This window comes from Anarhichas minor, unplaced genomic scaffold (genome assembly GCF_050575085.1).
Source record: "Anarhichas minor isolate MPS153535 unplaced genomic scaffold, ASM5057508v1 ptg000028l, whole genome shotgun sequence".
NCBI classification, from domain to species: domain Eukaryota; kingdom Metazoa; phylum Chordata; class Actinopteri; order Perciformes; family Anarhichadidae; genus Anarhichas; species Anarhichas minor.
The window spans coordinates 406,459-425,125 of record NW_027466474.1 but is presented as its reverse complement, the minus strand read 5'-3'; the positions used below and the strand labels follow the sequence as shown (position 1 = coordinate 425,125).

Genomic DNA, 18,667 nt, shown 5'->3' with positions numbered 1-18,667 from the left:
TTTAAGACCAAAACATCAAATGTTTGGCATGTTGCCTGAAAAATTTCCTTAAAGTTAAATAATTGGCAATTGATGCAACTCTTCTTACCACAGGAAAGCACATAAACTATCTTTCCTAGCTGCATCATTGCGTCACTCTCTAAACTGAGATTCCAACACAGGATTTATTGTTATTATCAGCGGTGTAGAGACCTATCGCAGATGCAGTATGTGAGCTGAGGCTGTTTATCGTTGGGTACAGTGGTTGACTCTGAACAAGTCTGCGGTCAGGGCAGCGGTTGTCGTGGTGCAGCGCTGTGGTCACAGACTGCGTCAAGAGGCTGTTTACTTGTATGGAGTCGGCTTCAGGGACAAATAATGGTCCTGCTTTTGGTGTGAAATCGTGACTTGTGTTCCGCCCAGACGGAGGAAAGATAAGATGTCAAGAAAATAAACTCCAAAGACAAACCTCAGGACTTTATCAAGGTAGCTGCAACTATTTCAAACGTTAAACGTCTATAATCAATATGTGTCCAGTGACAATGGGTCACTCGCTGTGATGAACTTTCAGAGGATTAACACCCAAATCTGCAGCTCCCCATTACTTAGCGTAGCTTTATAGCAAGTTTCAGCTGTCCAGGCCTCAACTTTACTGTTTTGATACACTCTCACAGCAGGCAGCTGTTTTCAGAGAAAGAGCTCAACAAACCCACATTGCACTATCTGCTTGATACTGCTTGGGCACCGAACCGGAGACAAACGCAGTTAGAGACCATAACATAGTGGAGCATTATCAGCTAAAGAGACACATTTTCCCAGAGGAGTTGGTGGATACCGAAAACGGAGCTGAAAGAGCGCGAATATTGGACAGAAACACGGCTGCAAAATGAATAATCTTTTTGTAAATGGCCAAAATCAGTCATAAAAAATGTCACATCCCTGCTCTGCTTCATGAAATATGAGTGGCGGCTTAATAAATGTTGGGAGGAACTGCTAAATTTTGAGATCCAAACATTCAAAAGTACGACAGCATGCTCAATCAAGACGATTTGAGATCTTTAATGTATTCTTGTGATGCTGTTGATGGCGTTGACTTCTTGCCCTGTGTGGCAGCACTCTGGTATTATGGGGTGTGACTGAGTTGGCAAATATCATTCAGTGCTAATTAGATTGCTGTGAGATCCTGTATCAGTGTGGCTTGACTAATGCTATGTGGATAATATTAAAATGGCACCAGATGGATGCAGGAAAGTTCATTCTTACTCTTTGGACAACTTGACTTGTTTTCACCCTCGAGGATGACGGTGCAGCATCGTGTCCTTACACGGCACATTCTGAATTGGTAATGGATACACGTGCTCAAAGCAAGAAATGAGCTTGTCTTACCTTGTGCACTTCTTTATTAAGCGAAATAATAAAATGTTCTGCACTTGGGCTGCGAACAATGCAGCTCTTCCTTATTGCTGACCAGAAGCTCCTTCCTCATTCCCCTCATAAATTATTTCCTCTCTTACTGCATAACTTAAAGCAACTCTTCCACTTTCTCACCCGAGAGGGATGTTTGTCTTGTGCTGGTTTGCTATCATGCCGCCATCAGAGTGAGATAGTAGTTATCCTCCACACAGTCTTCACTGTGAGATATATTTTGACATGCCACGATGATACTCAAGCGGACTCTTTATATAACATGATCTTTATCTTTCCAAGAGGTTGCTGGAGGTTTGAATGCACCACTCTATTTTCTGTTGGACTAAAGACACACACACACACACACACACTTCCAAACCAACATCTGTGTTAGCTGCCTGCACTGATCAAAGCAGATGGGTTGAAGAGGTCAGCTAACCCGTAGCCTTCATTTTGATATGAGTTACTGCTGAGACAAATTTGTCAGCTTTCTTACAAACGCCCCTCTTGAATTGCTGCATATTTCTTTTAAAAGACTTAATAAAACTAACTATCTGCTGCTACTGCTGCATCTAATTTGCATGCCTCAAGAGGCCGAGTGCATTTTAGTTCTTCAGGGTTTTTCACTGGCAGGCGGCTCAAGTAGGTGCTGCTAAGCTCATTCACATGGCTCCCTGTGTCCTGTTCCAGCCAGCCACCGTGTCCACCAGCTGCCTGACCGCGGTGGGAAATAAACAGCGGCTCTCCGAGTGCTTTTTAAATTTTGCCTGTGACTGCGAAGTTGTTTTCGGCTCCACCGGGGCACTTCATCCGCTCGCCGCCATTCAGGGGTGTAATCCTAACTCGATAAATTCCATCAAACTGGTGTAGGAGTGAAAGTGGAGGATGGCTGGATGTATGAGGCAAAGAAGAGTCCCATCTTCGTCTTAAACACTCCTGAACAGGTGGCGGTCGAAGTGCGATTGTTTGTGCGGCGCTTAATTCAGCGTTATTCAGGAGAGAGGGCCATGTGCGCCGCTAGCTTAACCTGTTGAGTTAACACCAAGGGCTTACTGTTAATTAGACGGCTAATTAGCTTTGTGTAGTAGGTGCCAACTTCATTCAGGTGGCACATGGTTTTAACGGAGTGGCAAAACATGTCTTACTCTGTCTTTATCATATCAATATACAACTTTAAATTGCAGCGAGCAACATTTATACAGGTTTAATGATACTAGTTGTATTCTGTCTGGATCCTTTTTATTTTTGAACTCTTTTGAAGGATAAACTTCAGCTTTTTTTTTTTTTTTTTTCCCAAAGGAATGAATGTAGTGTTTTATAAATGAGCCGGTGAAGGCCTTTGCTATCATGTCTATCGCTGTGTCTTTGTAAAACAGTCGCTCAGACCTCGACGGTCGCAGATAGCGGCGTAGTGGCTCGCTCGTCACCGTGTGACCTTGTTGTAGCCCACAAAGCCTCCACCTGCTCTCTCACACGGGCTAATGGATAAAAATACCCGGCAGATCCCACACTCTCTGTCAATAGAGATTCAAGGACAGCTGCCGGGCCACCCTGTTAACACGGGGAATGTACCAACAAAGGCAAGGGAATGCACACACAGACACACACACACGTATATTAACACAAACAGAGACAGACATGCACACAGTGGCACATCATACCGCTGCCCCCCCCCCCCCCCCCCCCCCCCCCCCCCCCGAGGTGTATGATGATGAGTGTTGTGCACATTTGGAATAAACTGCAGTCGCTGCTGTTTTTGTCTGCTTCAGGGGGGGCGGTCTTCCTCAGTCCCACTTGGCACACGGATACAGACACGCCGCGGCAGTTTGTGCTGAACAGACAAAATAATGCAATATATTGCCATTAGCGGATACTGCACTGTAAGCAACGTGACCTTCCAACCTTCAACACGGGCTGTCTGACTCCCAGCGGTCTGTTTACCTCGTTACGCGGCTACAGGCTGTTTACCTCCTCGTAGCTCTGCCCTCGTCGCTAAGCCCCGACACACACTTCACGTTGTTATTCAGCCATATGCTCTTTATTAGACAGCCAGACATTGATGGGACTGACATTTCATTTGATGCAAAGCCGCATTAAAGTCCAGCGTGGACGATCTAGAACAGAAGGATTGTGTTAGCTTTTTTTTTTTTTTTTTGTAATGGAAATGACATTTAGCTGTTTAGCTAATGAACCCCTAGAAGACCTGAGGGGCAGTGTGCTTTGATGTACTGTCATATGTAAAGTATGGCTGTAACTGACAATTATATTCCTTATGGTTTAATCTTTTGACATATGACGTGTCAGAAGATAGTGATTGTTGAGATTTCCTAAACCCCAAGGTGACCTCTTCAGATGTCATTTTTCATCCAGCCAACACCCCAAAACAAGACCTGTCCTCCTCCACAGACCTTCTTCATGACTAACACTTACAGGATTTTGTGGACTCATCAACTATTCGATTTAATCGACATTTGTAAAACGAAGTTTCTCTCGACTGATCAAATAATTGACGAATCATTTCAGCTCTGATTTCAAGTAAATTCATTTAATCTTTAAAACCACGAGGGGTGATTTATATTTAAAGACTTCAAATATAACTTACTTTTGTGGCAGGCCAAGCACATTGCATGTTTATGTCATCATGTTTAAGCTTGAACTTTATCTTTTTTTTGTAGGCAACTGCTGAAATACCAATGTCTCCATATTTCCACTTCTATAAGGAATATTGAAGAACATTTTTATAGACATTTCTTTTATAGACCAAACAATTAGCAGATGAGTTGATGATCAATAGCTGTTAGTTGCAGCCCTAGTGTATTTTAGGACTGCTAGTGTCCCAGCAGGCCCCCCCAGATGCACGGCCCTAATAGTTGACCCAGATGGCTCCTCCACACTTGGTATGCTATATCGTACCTCACAAAGGTTAGCGAGCAGCAGGAGGTGGCAGGCACGGCAGAGGTGGCCTCTTTAGGCCTCGTGTGTGTGTGTGTGTGTGACATTATCTAGCCAGTGTCGTCTGAGGAATGCACGCCTCACCCCGGCCCGACACACAAGACGGGCCCCTCCGCTGTCTCGGTAACAAGATCCAGGAAAACCGACGCATAACTGAGCGAGGGGTCGCTGGTGTAGAAAGGCAAACCTTTGAAAAGGTCAAAACGTCCAAAAGGAATGTTCCGGATCATGGCCTGGTGTCGGGCTGCACAAAAACCAATGAATGACTGAGTTAATGAATACATCTTTTTTTCCCAATTACAGGAGGCTACATTTGATTGAATAGAAATACATTTGATTTGCTTTAATATGTCAAATTCTGAGGTATTGGACCTCTGTTTTAGCTAATGACTGAATGAGAAGGTAAATATAGAAAATCCACACGTTTTACAGAAATTATCTTTGGACATTTTAGTCATGGTTACGTCACCGTAACCACATCCTCATTGTCTGATTCTAACCTTGGAGCGGCCACAGTAAAGTTCGGAGGGTGAAGGTACGCAGTGAAAAGAGCTCACCCCGCAGTGACAAGTGAGCAATTGTTATAGAACTAGGTCGGCCTCGCTCCCAAGTCGCGGGGGATTAATTTGTGCTTTTCCCAGCTATTTTCCGAAACAGAACGACAACAAATCCTCCCCGTACAAAGTGCCGTGATTAGACCGGCCGGGGATCACGGTCGTAAGCATCTTAGACAGCGATGCTGTAATGAGCCCACTGCTAGAAGGTTGCCGCTTGTTTCCCAGTATGGTCAGTACTGCAGTTTTATTGTGCTGCATGTTTAATTGCATTATTTTCACTCACAAGTCGAGAGTTTTGTGCACTTCATCAGCACTTTCCCCTGTTCCACCGTCCTGTTTTCATTTAGGTTTTTAGCTCACAAGGATCCAAAACTAATCTGGGGATGGAAAGTGTGTCGTGTTGATGCTCCACAGTTTGTTATATTTGCACCAACAAACGTCAGAGCGCAGGCCCGCCGCTCTGCTCCGACCGCCACCACGGACAGAAAAGGAAGGATCACAATTTGCCAGTGAGATGTTGCTCGGCGTGAATACTCGGTCAGAGGAGTTCTTTACAAGTCGCCTGACAGTGCTGACAGACATGCATATGCCTCACAGTAGGCGGCCGGGCTGGTTCCTCTCTCGCCTCCTCTGTTCATCTCGCCGTTGGCTTAATGTGAATAGCAGTAGAGTTGGCAGACGGCCAAGTGTATAGGGAGAGAAATAATGCATGAATGGTGTTTTTCACTTCTTTTAGAGACTGAAGATTGATAGGGACGCACCGACGCAAACGATTTCAGTCCTGATAGCGGTGCCGATCCAACACCAGTGTTTGATTAATACGCTGTCTGCCTCACTGTGTGAAAGTGACGGGGATCATTATTTTACGTGTGAGGCAACATCAGGCTTCACTTAAACATTGCTTTCCTGACTTAATAAAACATCACGCAACAAATAAATAGTTATAACTGTGCTGAATAGTTTTGTATTATTCAAATATTATATATTACACCAGGAACTTGCTTAATAAATCTTCACAATGAAAAGGAATTATATTCTTCAAGTGTGAACATTTTTAATGCAGCCACAAATTGGTCAAAACGTCTAACATCTATAACGTAGATAGTATATAAAGATAGAATTTAATTGAATAAATCGGCACCATTGATACCGATACCGATCCAGTTATTTGAGTCAGTATCGGCCTGATACTGGTTGTGATTGTGATTTTGATTTATACCAATTTGTACTCTCACTCTTAGACGACAACTAGACGTGAAACAATTGGTCAGTCGGCAAAACACTTTGTTTTATCAAGCAATGATGTCAGGTATCTGCTGGTTTCAGCTTCTCAAACGTGAGGATTTGCTGCTTCTCTCTGTTGTGTGCCCTTGTAATGCAGATTAAAACACCACTGATTCTCGATCTTTCAGGTGAAACTACGACATGTTTTGCGGCTCGGGTCAGAAAGTAACAAACATGTAATCGGGCTCACCGGATGGAAGGATTTCCTCGACGGTAGTCAGATGAGCGCAGGGCTTCTATACGCGACTGCAGACGGCCGGGGATGTTAATGTTGTCAACGAAGGAGACACGATCATTGATTTACTCTGCTGGGTGACTCGGTGAGGGCAGCGCTCTACTGTAACAGCCTCTGTGTGTCTGGTTTTATGGGGTTATAACACTTAATTGGTCATTCCTATAATATATTCAAACATAACCTCATGATGCATCAGTCCTTAGACACACCATAACACATCATCCTTTCTACTGTACGAGTTACTGCTCTATCAAAGGCAGTTTATTTTATTTTTTACAGTAGTTTACGTCATTACGATTTGTAGTTTAAACGGGATTGTTGATTCAAACTACTCACGGATGTCTTGAAATATTGGGATCTGACCATCAATCTGCTCGGGTCATCAGTAATGTCCTTCACCTCCCTGCCTGAGACTTTAATTTAACCCCCCCCCCCCCCCCCACAGCGTCCCATTGTCTTTGAAAGGTTGCAGCCCAGCTCTTTGATGTGTCTCTACAGTGGGTGATGGATGCATGCAGAGGTCTGCTATCTGCACTCAGCCAGAGCTAAATGAATAAAAGGATTGACCATTTGTGCGACAGTGAAAGAGCCCGACCAGAGGAAAGCTTCCTATCTGGCCAACAGACACCGTGGTGTTAAGAGATAAGGAAAGCAGAGGCACTTCTTAACCACACTTAAGGGTCACCCAGGGCTGTTGAATTTACGTTGAATTAATAGAAACAAATACTGAATTACAGTCGCAACTGCCTTCTTTATAATCCAATAGTCATTTTAGGTCTTTTATCAAGCAAATGAGGTCAGTAAATGTGAAAAGTTTTGTCAATTTGCTTCTTTTTTACATCATTTTTTGGCTATTGGTCGGGCAAAACGAATCATATAAAGACGTCACTACTCTGACGTTTCATAGACAAACCCATCAAACGATGAGAACATAATGGAACTGATTGTTTTTTGCAGCCCTATCTTAGAGGTAAAGCTGTCAGGCAGCAACCTGTACTCAAGGTATTCCTGCAATCACAGGTTTGCAAATCATGTCATGTCAGAAAAGACTGCAATATAGTCATTCTTTATTTTAGGGCTGCAACACTTAGTTGATTAATCAGTCAAGTAAAATTAAAAACACTTTTTTTTGTTCCAGGTTTTTTTTTTGGTCATATATGTCCATGATTGATCGTTTTAGATTGACAGTCAGATAGAGCCTTGCTTCTAAGGAATCGTGAATGTCATGTTTATCACATTTTTCTTCCATTTCATAGACTAACCGATTAATCAGGAAAATACCAGTCATATTAATTAATAGCAGTCATTACTTGCAGCCCTATTTAGATCCACGCCAGGCTAATCCATAAGCATAAGCATCTCTGGTCCCATGCACAGTTTTGAACATTTTAACAAATGTGGGAAAACAATATCCTTTCTTAGGGACTCTGATCACTGAGCTTTTCTTTTTGCTCGGATATCTTTCCGTGTGAAACCGTATTCACAATCGCAGCAACATCTCCTGTTATAAGTGTCAATGAACACAATGCGGGGGAAAAAAAACATCACAACTTCCTCTGCCCACTGAATGCTTTGCCACTCAACAGGCTGGCACGGGGCCCGGCCATGCACTCTCTGCCCCTTGGAGCCGAAACATAATGGAGGACGCCTTAGCCGGTCGTACGTGTGTGATTTCGTGCCCCGAGCGGGGAACACAAGGCCCGCTATTGTTTAATCTGTGTCCAGGAGAGGAAATGCCTCCACTGGTTTGGCTGCATTGCACTGCTACCATCCGTCTCACAAATAAAGGTGCAAAGCGATGCCTGGAATAAGATGGGGAAGTTTACAGAGAGCTTCTGTTGACGGCATGTAGCTGGCATGCGAGGAATGTCATTCCTTGTGTCTGCGAGGTTTTATCCAGAACAGCATCTTGGTATGTTTTTCCCTCCGCGGGGGCCACCTGTGTTCCTGGAAGGATTAGTTCAGAGAAGGAAGGAGGAGGGATTAGCCGGTGTTGCTGGTGTAGCCGGGGAGTTTTTATTTTTAAATGAACATGCTTTGTCTTTACTCAGCTCACACAATGAGCAGTTTTGGCTAAATGTAGCTTCATCAGCATGGCCTAGTTTCAGCTGCCCACTGCTCTTGATCTGTTTTCTGTTCTGTGAGATTCTGTTGGTAGCCTGCTGCCTTCAGCCAAAGATGTGGTGATGATGAAAGCGTAGATCAAACACCCTCTGCTTTTGATCTCTCTACTAAGAAACAAAAGCATCTAAATCGGCTGTGAGAATAATTAAAGTCCATGTTCGGTGTTTTGTTTTTTTGAGCGTTAAATTGTTTGAAATAAACAAATGAATTGCTTGAAAAAGCACAGAAACCTTCATTGAAATAGTGGCGGTTTTGATTTGATCCTCTCCATGTCCTAAAACCATCACGTATCCTCTCCTGTGCACTTTGTGGTGATTGTGTTTGGCGCCATCTGAAAGGAGACCAGAAAAAGAAAAGAAGAAAACCCGACCAGAAACTGTAGGGCCCAGTGAGTGAGTGAGTGAGTGGGGAAAGATGGGGTCCTTCGCATTCTTTCCAGACACTCAATCTGAAATATTTGAGACTGAAGCCACAATTGCTGGTTTTGCATGTTTCTCCCTGTGAGGCTGCGTTTGAGTGGCGCTGTTCACTGTGACGTCACCGTGGAGGAGAAAAGGAACCTGCAGCACTGCCTCCTAGTGGTGACCTTGTGCCTGCATTATTACATACTGGCTGCTGAAGAAGTGAATTCCTTCTTTCCACAGTCAAAGTCCATCTGTGAGTTGTTTCTTTCCATCTTCTCCACTCGATTGAGAGACGAGTAATCACTTTTTATATGTATATATACTTAATGTATGTATACTGTTGTTTCCTTCTCAGCTAAACATTAAGTTCTAGGTTTTTAAAGTTTCAATGAGGTTCAACGATTACCCTGGCAAAAACAATTACAATTTATGAAATCCCAATAATCATCAATATGTGTTTAAAACTCTTAAAATGGCACTACAACATACTGGAAACACTTTTTTTTGGTGAAGAGTCTGATTATTGTTGTAGGTCCGCTCTATTTTTCACTTCTCCACCATAATACAGAGCTAGACGGCTTTTTCAAGTCACTCATGTAATGATTTTTTCACGATTATCCCAATACTACAAATTCTCCACAATCAGCTTACTGTGTTTTCAATTTAAAAAAATCTTGATCCACTATAAAAATCCTATACCGTCCCATCCCTACCTCAAGATACTTTTATTGTGTCAACGTTTTTAATCTAAAGAAGGAATAAGGCAACTTGTTTCTTAAATATGTAGAACCCAAAAAGACTTGTGAATCGGGGCCCTTCTTCTAAATGAACTGTCCTTTCATGTGCGATGATTAGTCGATGAATCATTTGGTCAAAGTAAAACACATGCTATTAACCCAAATGGTCACCTTCATACTGAAGTAATTGCTTGCTGACCTATAGTTTGCATCCGTTTCTTAACGTTCTATAAATGATTTTGACATTTTCATTGTAGCATCTCGTGCTTTGGCATTTACTGTCGCTCAATATCCCCAAATGTGCCCAGTGACTGGAGGCTGCGGTTCCCTGGCCCCCCAGTAGGTGGCAGCGTGTGTCTGAACATTGGCTCTGTTGAACAGCTGCTCCTGTGCGGTGCTTGTTCCACTGACCACAGACACTTTGAACATCAGGGTCTGGTTAGTGAGGATATCACTGTGATGTAACGGGCAGCCCACGAGGTCCGCTTCATAAAGAACAAACCCAAGCAACAAAAAGAGTCTGTGCTGACGTCAAGGGACCGAGACCCAGGCGAGTGGTTTCATAACCCAGTTTGGATACCAGTCTAGTTCTGCGTCACATGTTTGACTATTGTAATTACATGGTGCACTTATTCCAGCTACTGAGTGTTTTTCCACTCGGTTGTTTCTAATGGGAACCTCTGAATTCAACCTTTTGAATTCACTTTCAACAGCAAACAGACGTTCTGGGCGTGTTACTTGTTTGCTTAATGGTTGTTTATTCTGTTAATCCAAGGTCATGTGCAGCTGAGTTTCATGCATCCTTTTGTAGAGTGTGATATTTATAAAACTATTTCTAATGATGATTTTTATCAGACTTTGACTCGCCAGGATCTTAGTCAGATGCTACAGTTTGTATTTTATACATGCAGTATATCATATACGAGTTGTCTTACATTGAACATCACATCAGCATTTTCTTGCAGTTGTTGGACTGAAAAAAAGATTTTGTTTTGTTGCAGAAGTTTCTATCTTTTTTTTCTTTCTTTTTTTTTCTATTTCTTAAATCAACTTTAAAGGGAAAGTTCACCCCAAAATCAAAACTACATATTTTTCCTCTTACCTGTTTTGCTATTTATCATTTTTTTGTTGTGAGTCGCCTAGTTTTGTAGATATTGTCCGTAGAGATGACTATCTTCTCTTGAATATAGTGGGAATATGGCACATAAAGTGCCAAAAAAAACACATTTGAAATCACGACCCGGTTACTGGAGATGATCCACAGACCTTGTTGTGAGCGGTCACATGTAGGAACTCTTTTCTTTCTACCGTAGTCCAACCCTTTAAACGTACCAAAGCGTCTAACATTGGTGTGATTCTGGCACTTTCTCCTCTACTGACTGACACAGACTTTGGGAAACCAAACCGGCACAAACAAGAGTGTCATTCAGCTTCTGTGGTCAACATTTCATCCCATTTTTAATAAGCTTATGATTGCGGCGGTCAGAAACACAACCCAGAGACAAGGTAGCCATTCTGTGTGATTTCATGCGTCCGTTTGTGTCTGGAGGGGATCTGAACACAGAGTCTCTTCACTCTACCTCCAGTTGCCACCGACAAAGACATCCCAGTAGCTGCAACCAGCATCACAACGCACACAAACACACACACACACAGAGCCAGTGGGTACCAGCAGACAGTGGAGTCGCTGTACTGGCTGCCAGCGCTCAGAGAGAGCCACTTTGTTTCACCTCTGACTTGGATTCACGCCAAACAATCCGAGAGTCGCTCACTGGGTCACTTGATGAAGTAATTGAATGGGGAGTTTATAGTTGTGCAGCGTAGTTCCTTTTATTTTATTTTATTTTCCTCTGCGAGGTGCTTTATTGCTTTCTAATCCGATGCTCAGACGCATAAATCAATGTCGCTGTCTGCGTGAAAGGATTTCTGTTGTGCGGGTTGCCAGTTTGTCCACCGCTGAATGGATAATCGGTAGTTTTAAGTGTCAGAGCGACGGCGTGATCATTACTCGGCTACCTTTTGAGTGCGATTTTTGTCGACGCGTTTTGCTCGTTGGGATCGAGTAGCAGCGTTAAGCAGGTAGTTGATTGAAACGATTGATCTTTAAATCACGTGTGAACTAAATATGACACATGTCTCAGCTTTACCACTTTGTGTATTTGTATATGATAACCTGATATAGTTGATATTGTTAGCAAACAGTTGCCTATTTACATATCTGCTCTTCAGCAGCTAAATGCTTCACTATGTTCACAAGTGAACACGTTTGCCAGCTGCGGCTGGAAAGAGGTCGATCAGAGTGGTTCGAGTGAATCAAAACCGTTACACACACACACCCATCCATTTTTCATGTGACAATATTGATTGTATAGCAGCTTTAAAGCTCTCGCTCTCAGCTCCTGTGTCTAACCACGCTTCTCCTCTGTTCCTCAGGACCTGGAGATCGTCTACTCGTATCTCCACGGGATGGAGGCCTTGTCCAACCTGCGGGAGCACCAGCTGAGGTCAGTGTCTGCACAAGCTACTCGATGCGCATAACCCGGAGCTTGATATTCCAATCGCATGAATTTCAAATGCAAATTTGAACACCGACAACTCCTCAGTGTCTGCTCCATAAAGGGTTGTAGTTGGGGGTGGAAAAATGAACGCGGAGCCGTCGGACAAATGGTGGTGAGATTCGTCTGGTTTTGTAATCCAGCTGCCACTCTGCCCCTCCAACCACAGCTGGAATTATTCTACTCTCTAAAAAGCAAATCTGCTGCTAAAAAAAGGCACAATGACTTGCAGTCCATCTTTTACTGTGACTGGCACGTGTAAAAGTACTTTTTCCTGATTGGTATGAAGGTATTTTAAGCTTGATTAATGTGTAGTTAGTACCGGTTGGGGTTTATCTCTTTTCTAGGTAACTAAGTGATACGATCTATTGTTTCTTGTAGGTCAGAGGTCAGAGGTGTGAAAGTAGACATGGCACTGACTTCTCTCTCAAGCTGTTTTTGTTTTCACTTTCTGTTGGAATCAGAGTTCATATCTGACATTAGACTTTCATTCAGACAATAAAAGGCACATTTATGGCGTCCGTATTGAGCCGCTGTCTCTATTGAAGCAGATTTTTTTTTTTTTGATCGAGACTAAAAAGTCGAGCTTCTCTTAACAAAAAAACAAAAAGAATCTGAAATTTGATTAAAACTTCCCTGACGTGAACACGGCGCTCTGTTCCGCTGTCATCACGTTCGCCTCCCAGTCTTTTCTGTCTGGCGCAGACTTTCCAAACACTGCATGTCAGAAGTCTGTTCCCAGCATGCCTTGTGTGCATACATGTGGATTATACTGGCGACGGAACAATGTAGCGGTACATGACCCGCGAGCTGGAACATTCCACTCTGTGACCCCCCCCCCCCCCCCTCAGAGGCCTCCCACCCGACAGTAACCCCTCTCCCTCCTCCCCCGTTCGGATCCTGAGGAATGTCCCCGTGGTCCCACAGACAAGTCCTCCACTCCTGCCAACTTTGATTTTCCCATCCTTAAAAAAAAAAAAAGAACACAATTCCCAGCCATCCCACTAACTATGGGATTATGTTATAGATCTTTTTTTCTCCACTTTTCGTCTGAGAGGAATGTGTTGTTTTCCCCGTGTAGCTCTGTTTAGAGCCGGGATTGTGTTTTTTTTTTTGCAACACGACGGCCGCCCCCAGCTATTTTTTGAAGCCTTTTGTGTTTTGATCAGCTTCTGTTTACTATAGCTGCCTGTCTGTACAGTTGTGGCACAGTTGTCTCCTCTGGAGGCGTGTTGGAAAAGCCTGATGTGGATGACTCTTTCTCTCGCTTCATGTTGTGGGGGGGGGGGACAGGTTTGATTCCAAAATCAGAGATCTGCCATTTTTAAAATGTGAACCATCATTTACCCTCAAAAAATAACTGAATGAGAAAGAATGAGGGTTACATCTTTGGTTGAATAATGATAGTACTTTCATGTTGTTATTATTTTACATCCTTAATGTTTAGCACTCTTACACTAAGGAAAACAAAACAACATTTCACTAATGAGGGCAGTGGGAGCACAAAGTGAGTCTGTGCTTAATTGAGGAAGAGAAAGTGCTGCACAGGGTAAGCTCCTCTGACCTGGATAAATGACACTCGTTTGTGGGAGCAGAGGCATAAATAGTCGCGTAACTCTGTGGTTCATTGTTAAAATCCCCAAAATAAACTCTATCATGGTGCGGTGATGGAGTAATGGTCTCTTAGCCTTTCATCAGTGCTGTCATCAACAACGGACAATGAAAGGATAAATAAAATCAATAAAAAGGATGATAAAATGTTTGGCAACAACACCATGACACATTCCAATCAAAGACGATACAACACAAAGGAAGAATGATGTATGGCAAAATAAAAGGCTCATTAAAAACATTACAAGTGCCGTTGAGTTTCTACAGTTTAGAGCCATGAAACCATAAAGCAGCCTCACCAGATTTCATGAGGAACATCTGAAAGAAAGTCAGTGGAAAATATGACAACATAAAGAAACATGATATTTGAACATGAAACAGATTATACGTCATATAAGGGTATTAACAGCATAGCTACAGCTGATCTAAAACATCTGAAACTAAAGCAGTACGTGTCATTGCAATAAAGGATTAAAGGCGTCTTCATAACAAACTTCACTCACCACCACAGAAATGCATTGTAGAAGACAGTCGCTTCAACAGACCATCATGCAATGCAGCCACAAGGCTGTCATACTGTGCTGGTAATGTGAAGATGCTATTCTCCTCATCAACCTACATTGTGATGATAAAACCATCACATATTCATATCGATAAGATACAATATTGATGTTCACTGCCTGTCACTGGTTGTGGCTGATTGTGGTCGGGTTTAGTATTGGAAGCTACACCCTTATTAGAACAATGTCTGGATCTGTTCATTTTTTTTCCTGTTTTGTAACATTGCTAACCAACCAAAATGACTGTTTCTGCCTCTCCCCTCCCTCTCTCCTCTGCCCCTGCAGGATAATGTGCGAGATGGTGCGTTATGAGAGACATGAGGCCAATGAAGTGCTGTACTAGTAAGTACCACGATGTCTGGAGCTGCATGGGTGTGGCTGTCTGTGTGTAAATGGACATTGATGATGTCAAATACTTTCATATCTACCAGTGTATGAACACATGAAATAAAAAACAAAACAGGGGGCAGCCGATGTAACAATATTTACATTCTGTGTGATCAAAGCACAGCTCGGCCCGTTACTCAGAGTTATGGATGAGTTGAGACATGCGGGGTCAACGCAACGCAACGGAGCGACCCGGGTGAGCATAAAGCACAGAGGCAGTTAGTTGAGGCCTTTATGAAGGTGTGTGTGTCAGTGTCACACCAGACCACTCTACCGCTGAAGAACAAGATAAGGCAGTGTGTACTGAATCAAGACCGTTATAGCTCCTAAAAGCATTTCCTTCGATGCTAGCTAGCCACTAGTAGTAACGCTGATGGGCTTCCTCCTTTCCGCCGGGTGCTGTGGAGGGTTAACAAGATCGTAAAGCTGTATTGACATTTTCCTGACAGCTTCTGATTGTGTTTGGACCCTTTTTTGAAAGGCTGTAACAACTGTAGTAAGAAGAGTGCACACGCAGCGTACGACTGCTGTCACATGTCGACGTCGTCCGAACACCCACGGTGAGAATTAAGACCGTTGATTAACTTTATCAGCCTCTCGAGGGGCGACAGAGGACGGATTGTCCCTTTCCTGCCCCCTGATCCCCTGTGTGTGTGTGTGTGTGTGTGTGTGTGTTTTAATGGAGGTCTATATGTATGTGTGTGTGTGTGTGTTGGGGGATGATGGGGAAGAGTCAACACTTCATTAGAAGCCCATCGGTGGTGTGGGAGCTGATTAAACAATAGGAATGCAGATTAGGCAGTGGTCGCATAATAGACTCCAAGCTTCCCTCAGGTCCCCCACACCAGCCAATACACACACGCACACACACACACACACACACACACACACACACACACACACACACACACACACACACACAGAGTCTCTTTGCATTTTTAGTGGTATCATTAGTAAAGAGCATTCTTGGATGGTCTTGTAAAATTCCTCTCAAAAATGTAAATATGCAAATAAAAACACTAAAGTGGACGCACATTATTTAAACTTTTTGTTTTTGTATCTACACGGCTTAGTGTGGACGTAGTCTAATACCTCATTAGGACCAACACAGCGACACGGCTCAGGTTGGACTCCGGTGGACTGTGGCATTCATTTATTTATTAATTTACTATTATTTACATATAAACATCATTAAACCTACCTCCCAGAATGAGAGTGATATAAATCATGAAATAAGAGTGTGTTTATGAACAGACGGTGGTTATTCTGACACTTTGATTTGATCTGGTAATGATGTGATGTCGATTTTGTGCAATTCTGCGGTTTATTAGTTAATTGTATTGATCTGCGTTTCAGACCGGAGTCTCTGCTAACGGAGACAACCACAGATAAACCTGTGACCGCTGTCTCTCGCATGAATGCACTTGAGTTCACTAGACCTGCGCCATAATCAGGGCTGCACTAATAATCAAAATTTGACCAAAATAAATAATAATAGCAATTCAATTTATCAGTCATATGTGCGTCTTATATAAAAGAGGAATAACGGTAGAGTAGAATGAAACTACTTTTCTAAGTTTACCTCCAGGCAAAACCATATAAAACACATCAGGTTATTGTCCTTTCGGTTTATTGGTTCATTTAATTAGCACGAGTGCCGTAGTTACTAGTTGCGTCTGTGCACAACTGTTTATGTGTACAAGTGTATGCGTGCATGCATGTGTGAACCTATAACAAGTCTGTCAGGGCTCTTCCTGATAAGAGCAGGGTGTTAAACAGCAGCAGATGAGATTGTCTTTCCTCCTGTGCAAGATCCTAATCAACCTTGTCTTGTGAAAATACAAGCTTTTAACAGCCTGTCTTCAGTTCCTCGTCTATTTATAACAACGGCAATAATCTGCTGGGAAACGAGGGCTCTAAAAGTCAATGGGGAATTTAATTGTGATAGTAAAAGAAATTGTAAGGCCCGTATTGACTCATATGTAAGAGAGTTCATTTCCTTAAAGGAAAAACCCGGGTTCTATTGAAACCAGCGATTACTGGTCAGGTTTCGGTAATCATAAATTGCCGGAATGGAGACTATTCAGAAAGTTTACCTAAACACTTAAATGTACAGTTGTATTTGTCCCTTACATAGTACAACTACGGTGTCTGACCTATGTGTAGGGGTGAATTGTTGGATTCACTCAGACGTTAAAGTGGACAGGAACCATTCTGGCACCTTCGACTAATAGGTCAATAAATCTGATTGGCGGTTTTCTTACATAATCGTGTCAAGCAAGTTCATTTTTCCTGTGCTGCAGCCTGGCGTTTCCTTCTCACAGATGCCATCGAGATATTCACCAAATGACAAAGTAATGTCGCCCCACAGTCATTTTTCCTCACTACACCGGCAGGACTTTACTGCAGTCTCCAGTAAGCAAGACGTGTGTAGATTGCTCCACACTGACTCAGTCTTCCCTAAATGAAGGAATCAACAGTAGCGTGTATTGATTCATTGATTTTATTTTCATGCCCACCGTAGCGTGTGAAGGGAATCTGCCTGTAGGGAAACGGACGAGCTCTGACTGGGAACCTCGATCAATCAAAGGCGATACGGTGGATGAGTTCAAAACACAAATACAGCGGGATATTTGTGATTTAAATAGCTGTCTATGAAAGTTACGCTTCACTAAACGTGCCAAAATTAGACTTGAGGGACTACTGCCCCCGTAATATTAAGCCTGTACCCACCTCTGGCCCCACCAACTGTGCTGATCAAAAACAATCCTTTGGTATTCATCACAATTTTCAGAAGCCTAAGGTGGTGACTCCATTTTTTTGTCCAACCAACAATCCAAAATCCAAATGTATAGCAGTATAGCAATCTGTTATGCAGCCTTGAAGACGAGGAAAATACATAATTTTTCTTTGCTTTAGTTATTACTTCCTTTGCTTGAGCAAAATGTCAATGTTTGGCAGCCATTTTTTCTTCTGGATATTCCTCCTTTTGAGTTAGGGAAGACGGCATCCAGAAGAAGCTTTTACACAGAACTAAATCCTGGCTACATACACAACATCTTTGTTTTTTTCTCTTCCATAATGTTGAAGAAAAGCACTCTGATTCATACAAGTGCCCCAGTTAATGACCCGCACACTCACAATCTCTCTCTAACTATCCCTGACAGTTGGCAGTCCTGGAGCAATGATCGGAGGATAAGGGTAATAGTTATAAAAGTGCTAGTTTTTCCTGCCTGGGGCTCTAGATTGCTGGAGTGCAAACACTACAAGCATGCTTGTCCACACACACGCACACACACTCTCAATATATCATGAAAACGTCCCATGTTGTGCGAGCATCCAGAGATTATAGTGCTAAAGCCCTCCTGAGATGGAGGCTGACCTGGCACATTTAACAGAGGCTGGTGGAGAGGGTTAGTACCTCCTGGTCTGCCTTTAACCTCTTCCATGTCAGCTCTTTCAGTGTAACCCCGGACCTTTGACCCTCACTAATCCGTGTGGTTACACTGAAAATGCCTTTAGATGTGCAGTGCAATGGCGTTTTGCTATTTTCTGTTGGACTAGTGGAATCAGCTTGTTCGGGAGTCTTATATTGTCGTGAGCATCAAACTACGGGCATTGGAGTCGAATACTGTAAGTTTAGCATTTAATTAGAGTTTTCCATAATTATTTTGTCCATCAACACAAAATTAATTGCCATAATTGTTTCCTCTAAGATAGTAGACTGTTTTGAACGAGACATTTGAAGACAATTGCAATTGTTATAGTGTTGGCAACGGTTAGATTAATTGGCAGGTTAATTAATAGTGAACGTAATTGTTAGTTGCAGCCTTACATTTAATAGTCCGTTTATTTATTTTTTTGTTATGAGGAAA

The 18,667-nt window shown here is 42.8% G+C and overlaps 1 protein-coding gene across 2 annotated transcripts in view; it reads left to right on the top strand.

Annotated features, from left to right (window-relative positions):
- rapgef2b (Rap guanine nucleotide exchange factor 2b) overlaps positions 1 to 18,667 on the top strand; it is a 95,332-nt gene that overhangs the window by 13,894 nt on the left and 62,771 nt on the right. For both annotated transcript variants that reach the window (XM_076103254.1, XM_076103253.1), the window contains exons 2-3: positions 12,113 to 12,183; positions 14,691 to 14,747. In XM_076103254.1, the coding sequence (XP_075959369.1) occupies positions 12,113 to 12,183; positions 14,691 to 14,747 (128 nt within the window). The remainder of the gene's footprint in view (positions 1 to 12,112; positions 12,184 to 14,690; positions 14,748 to 18,667) is intronic.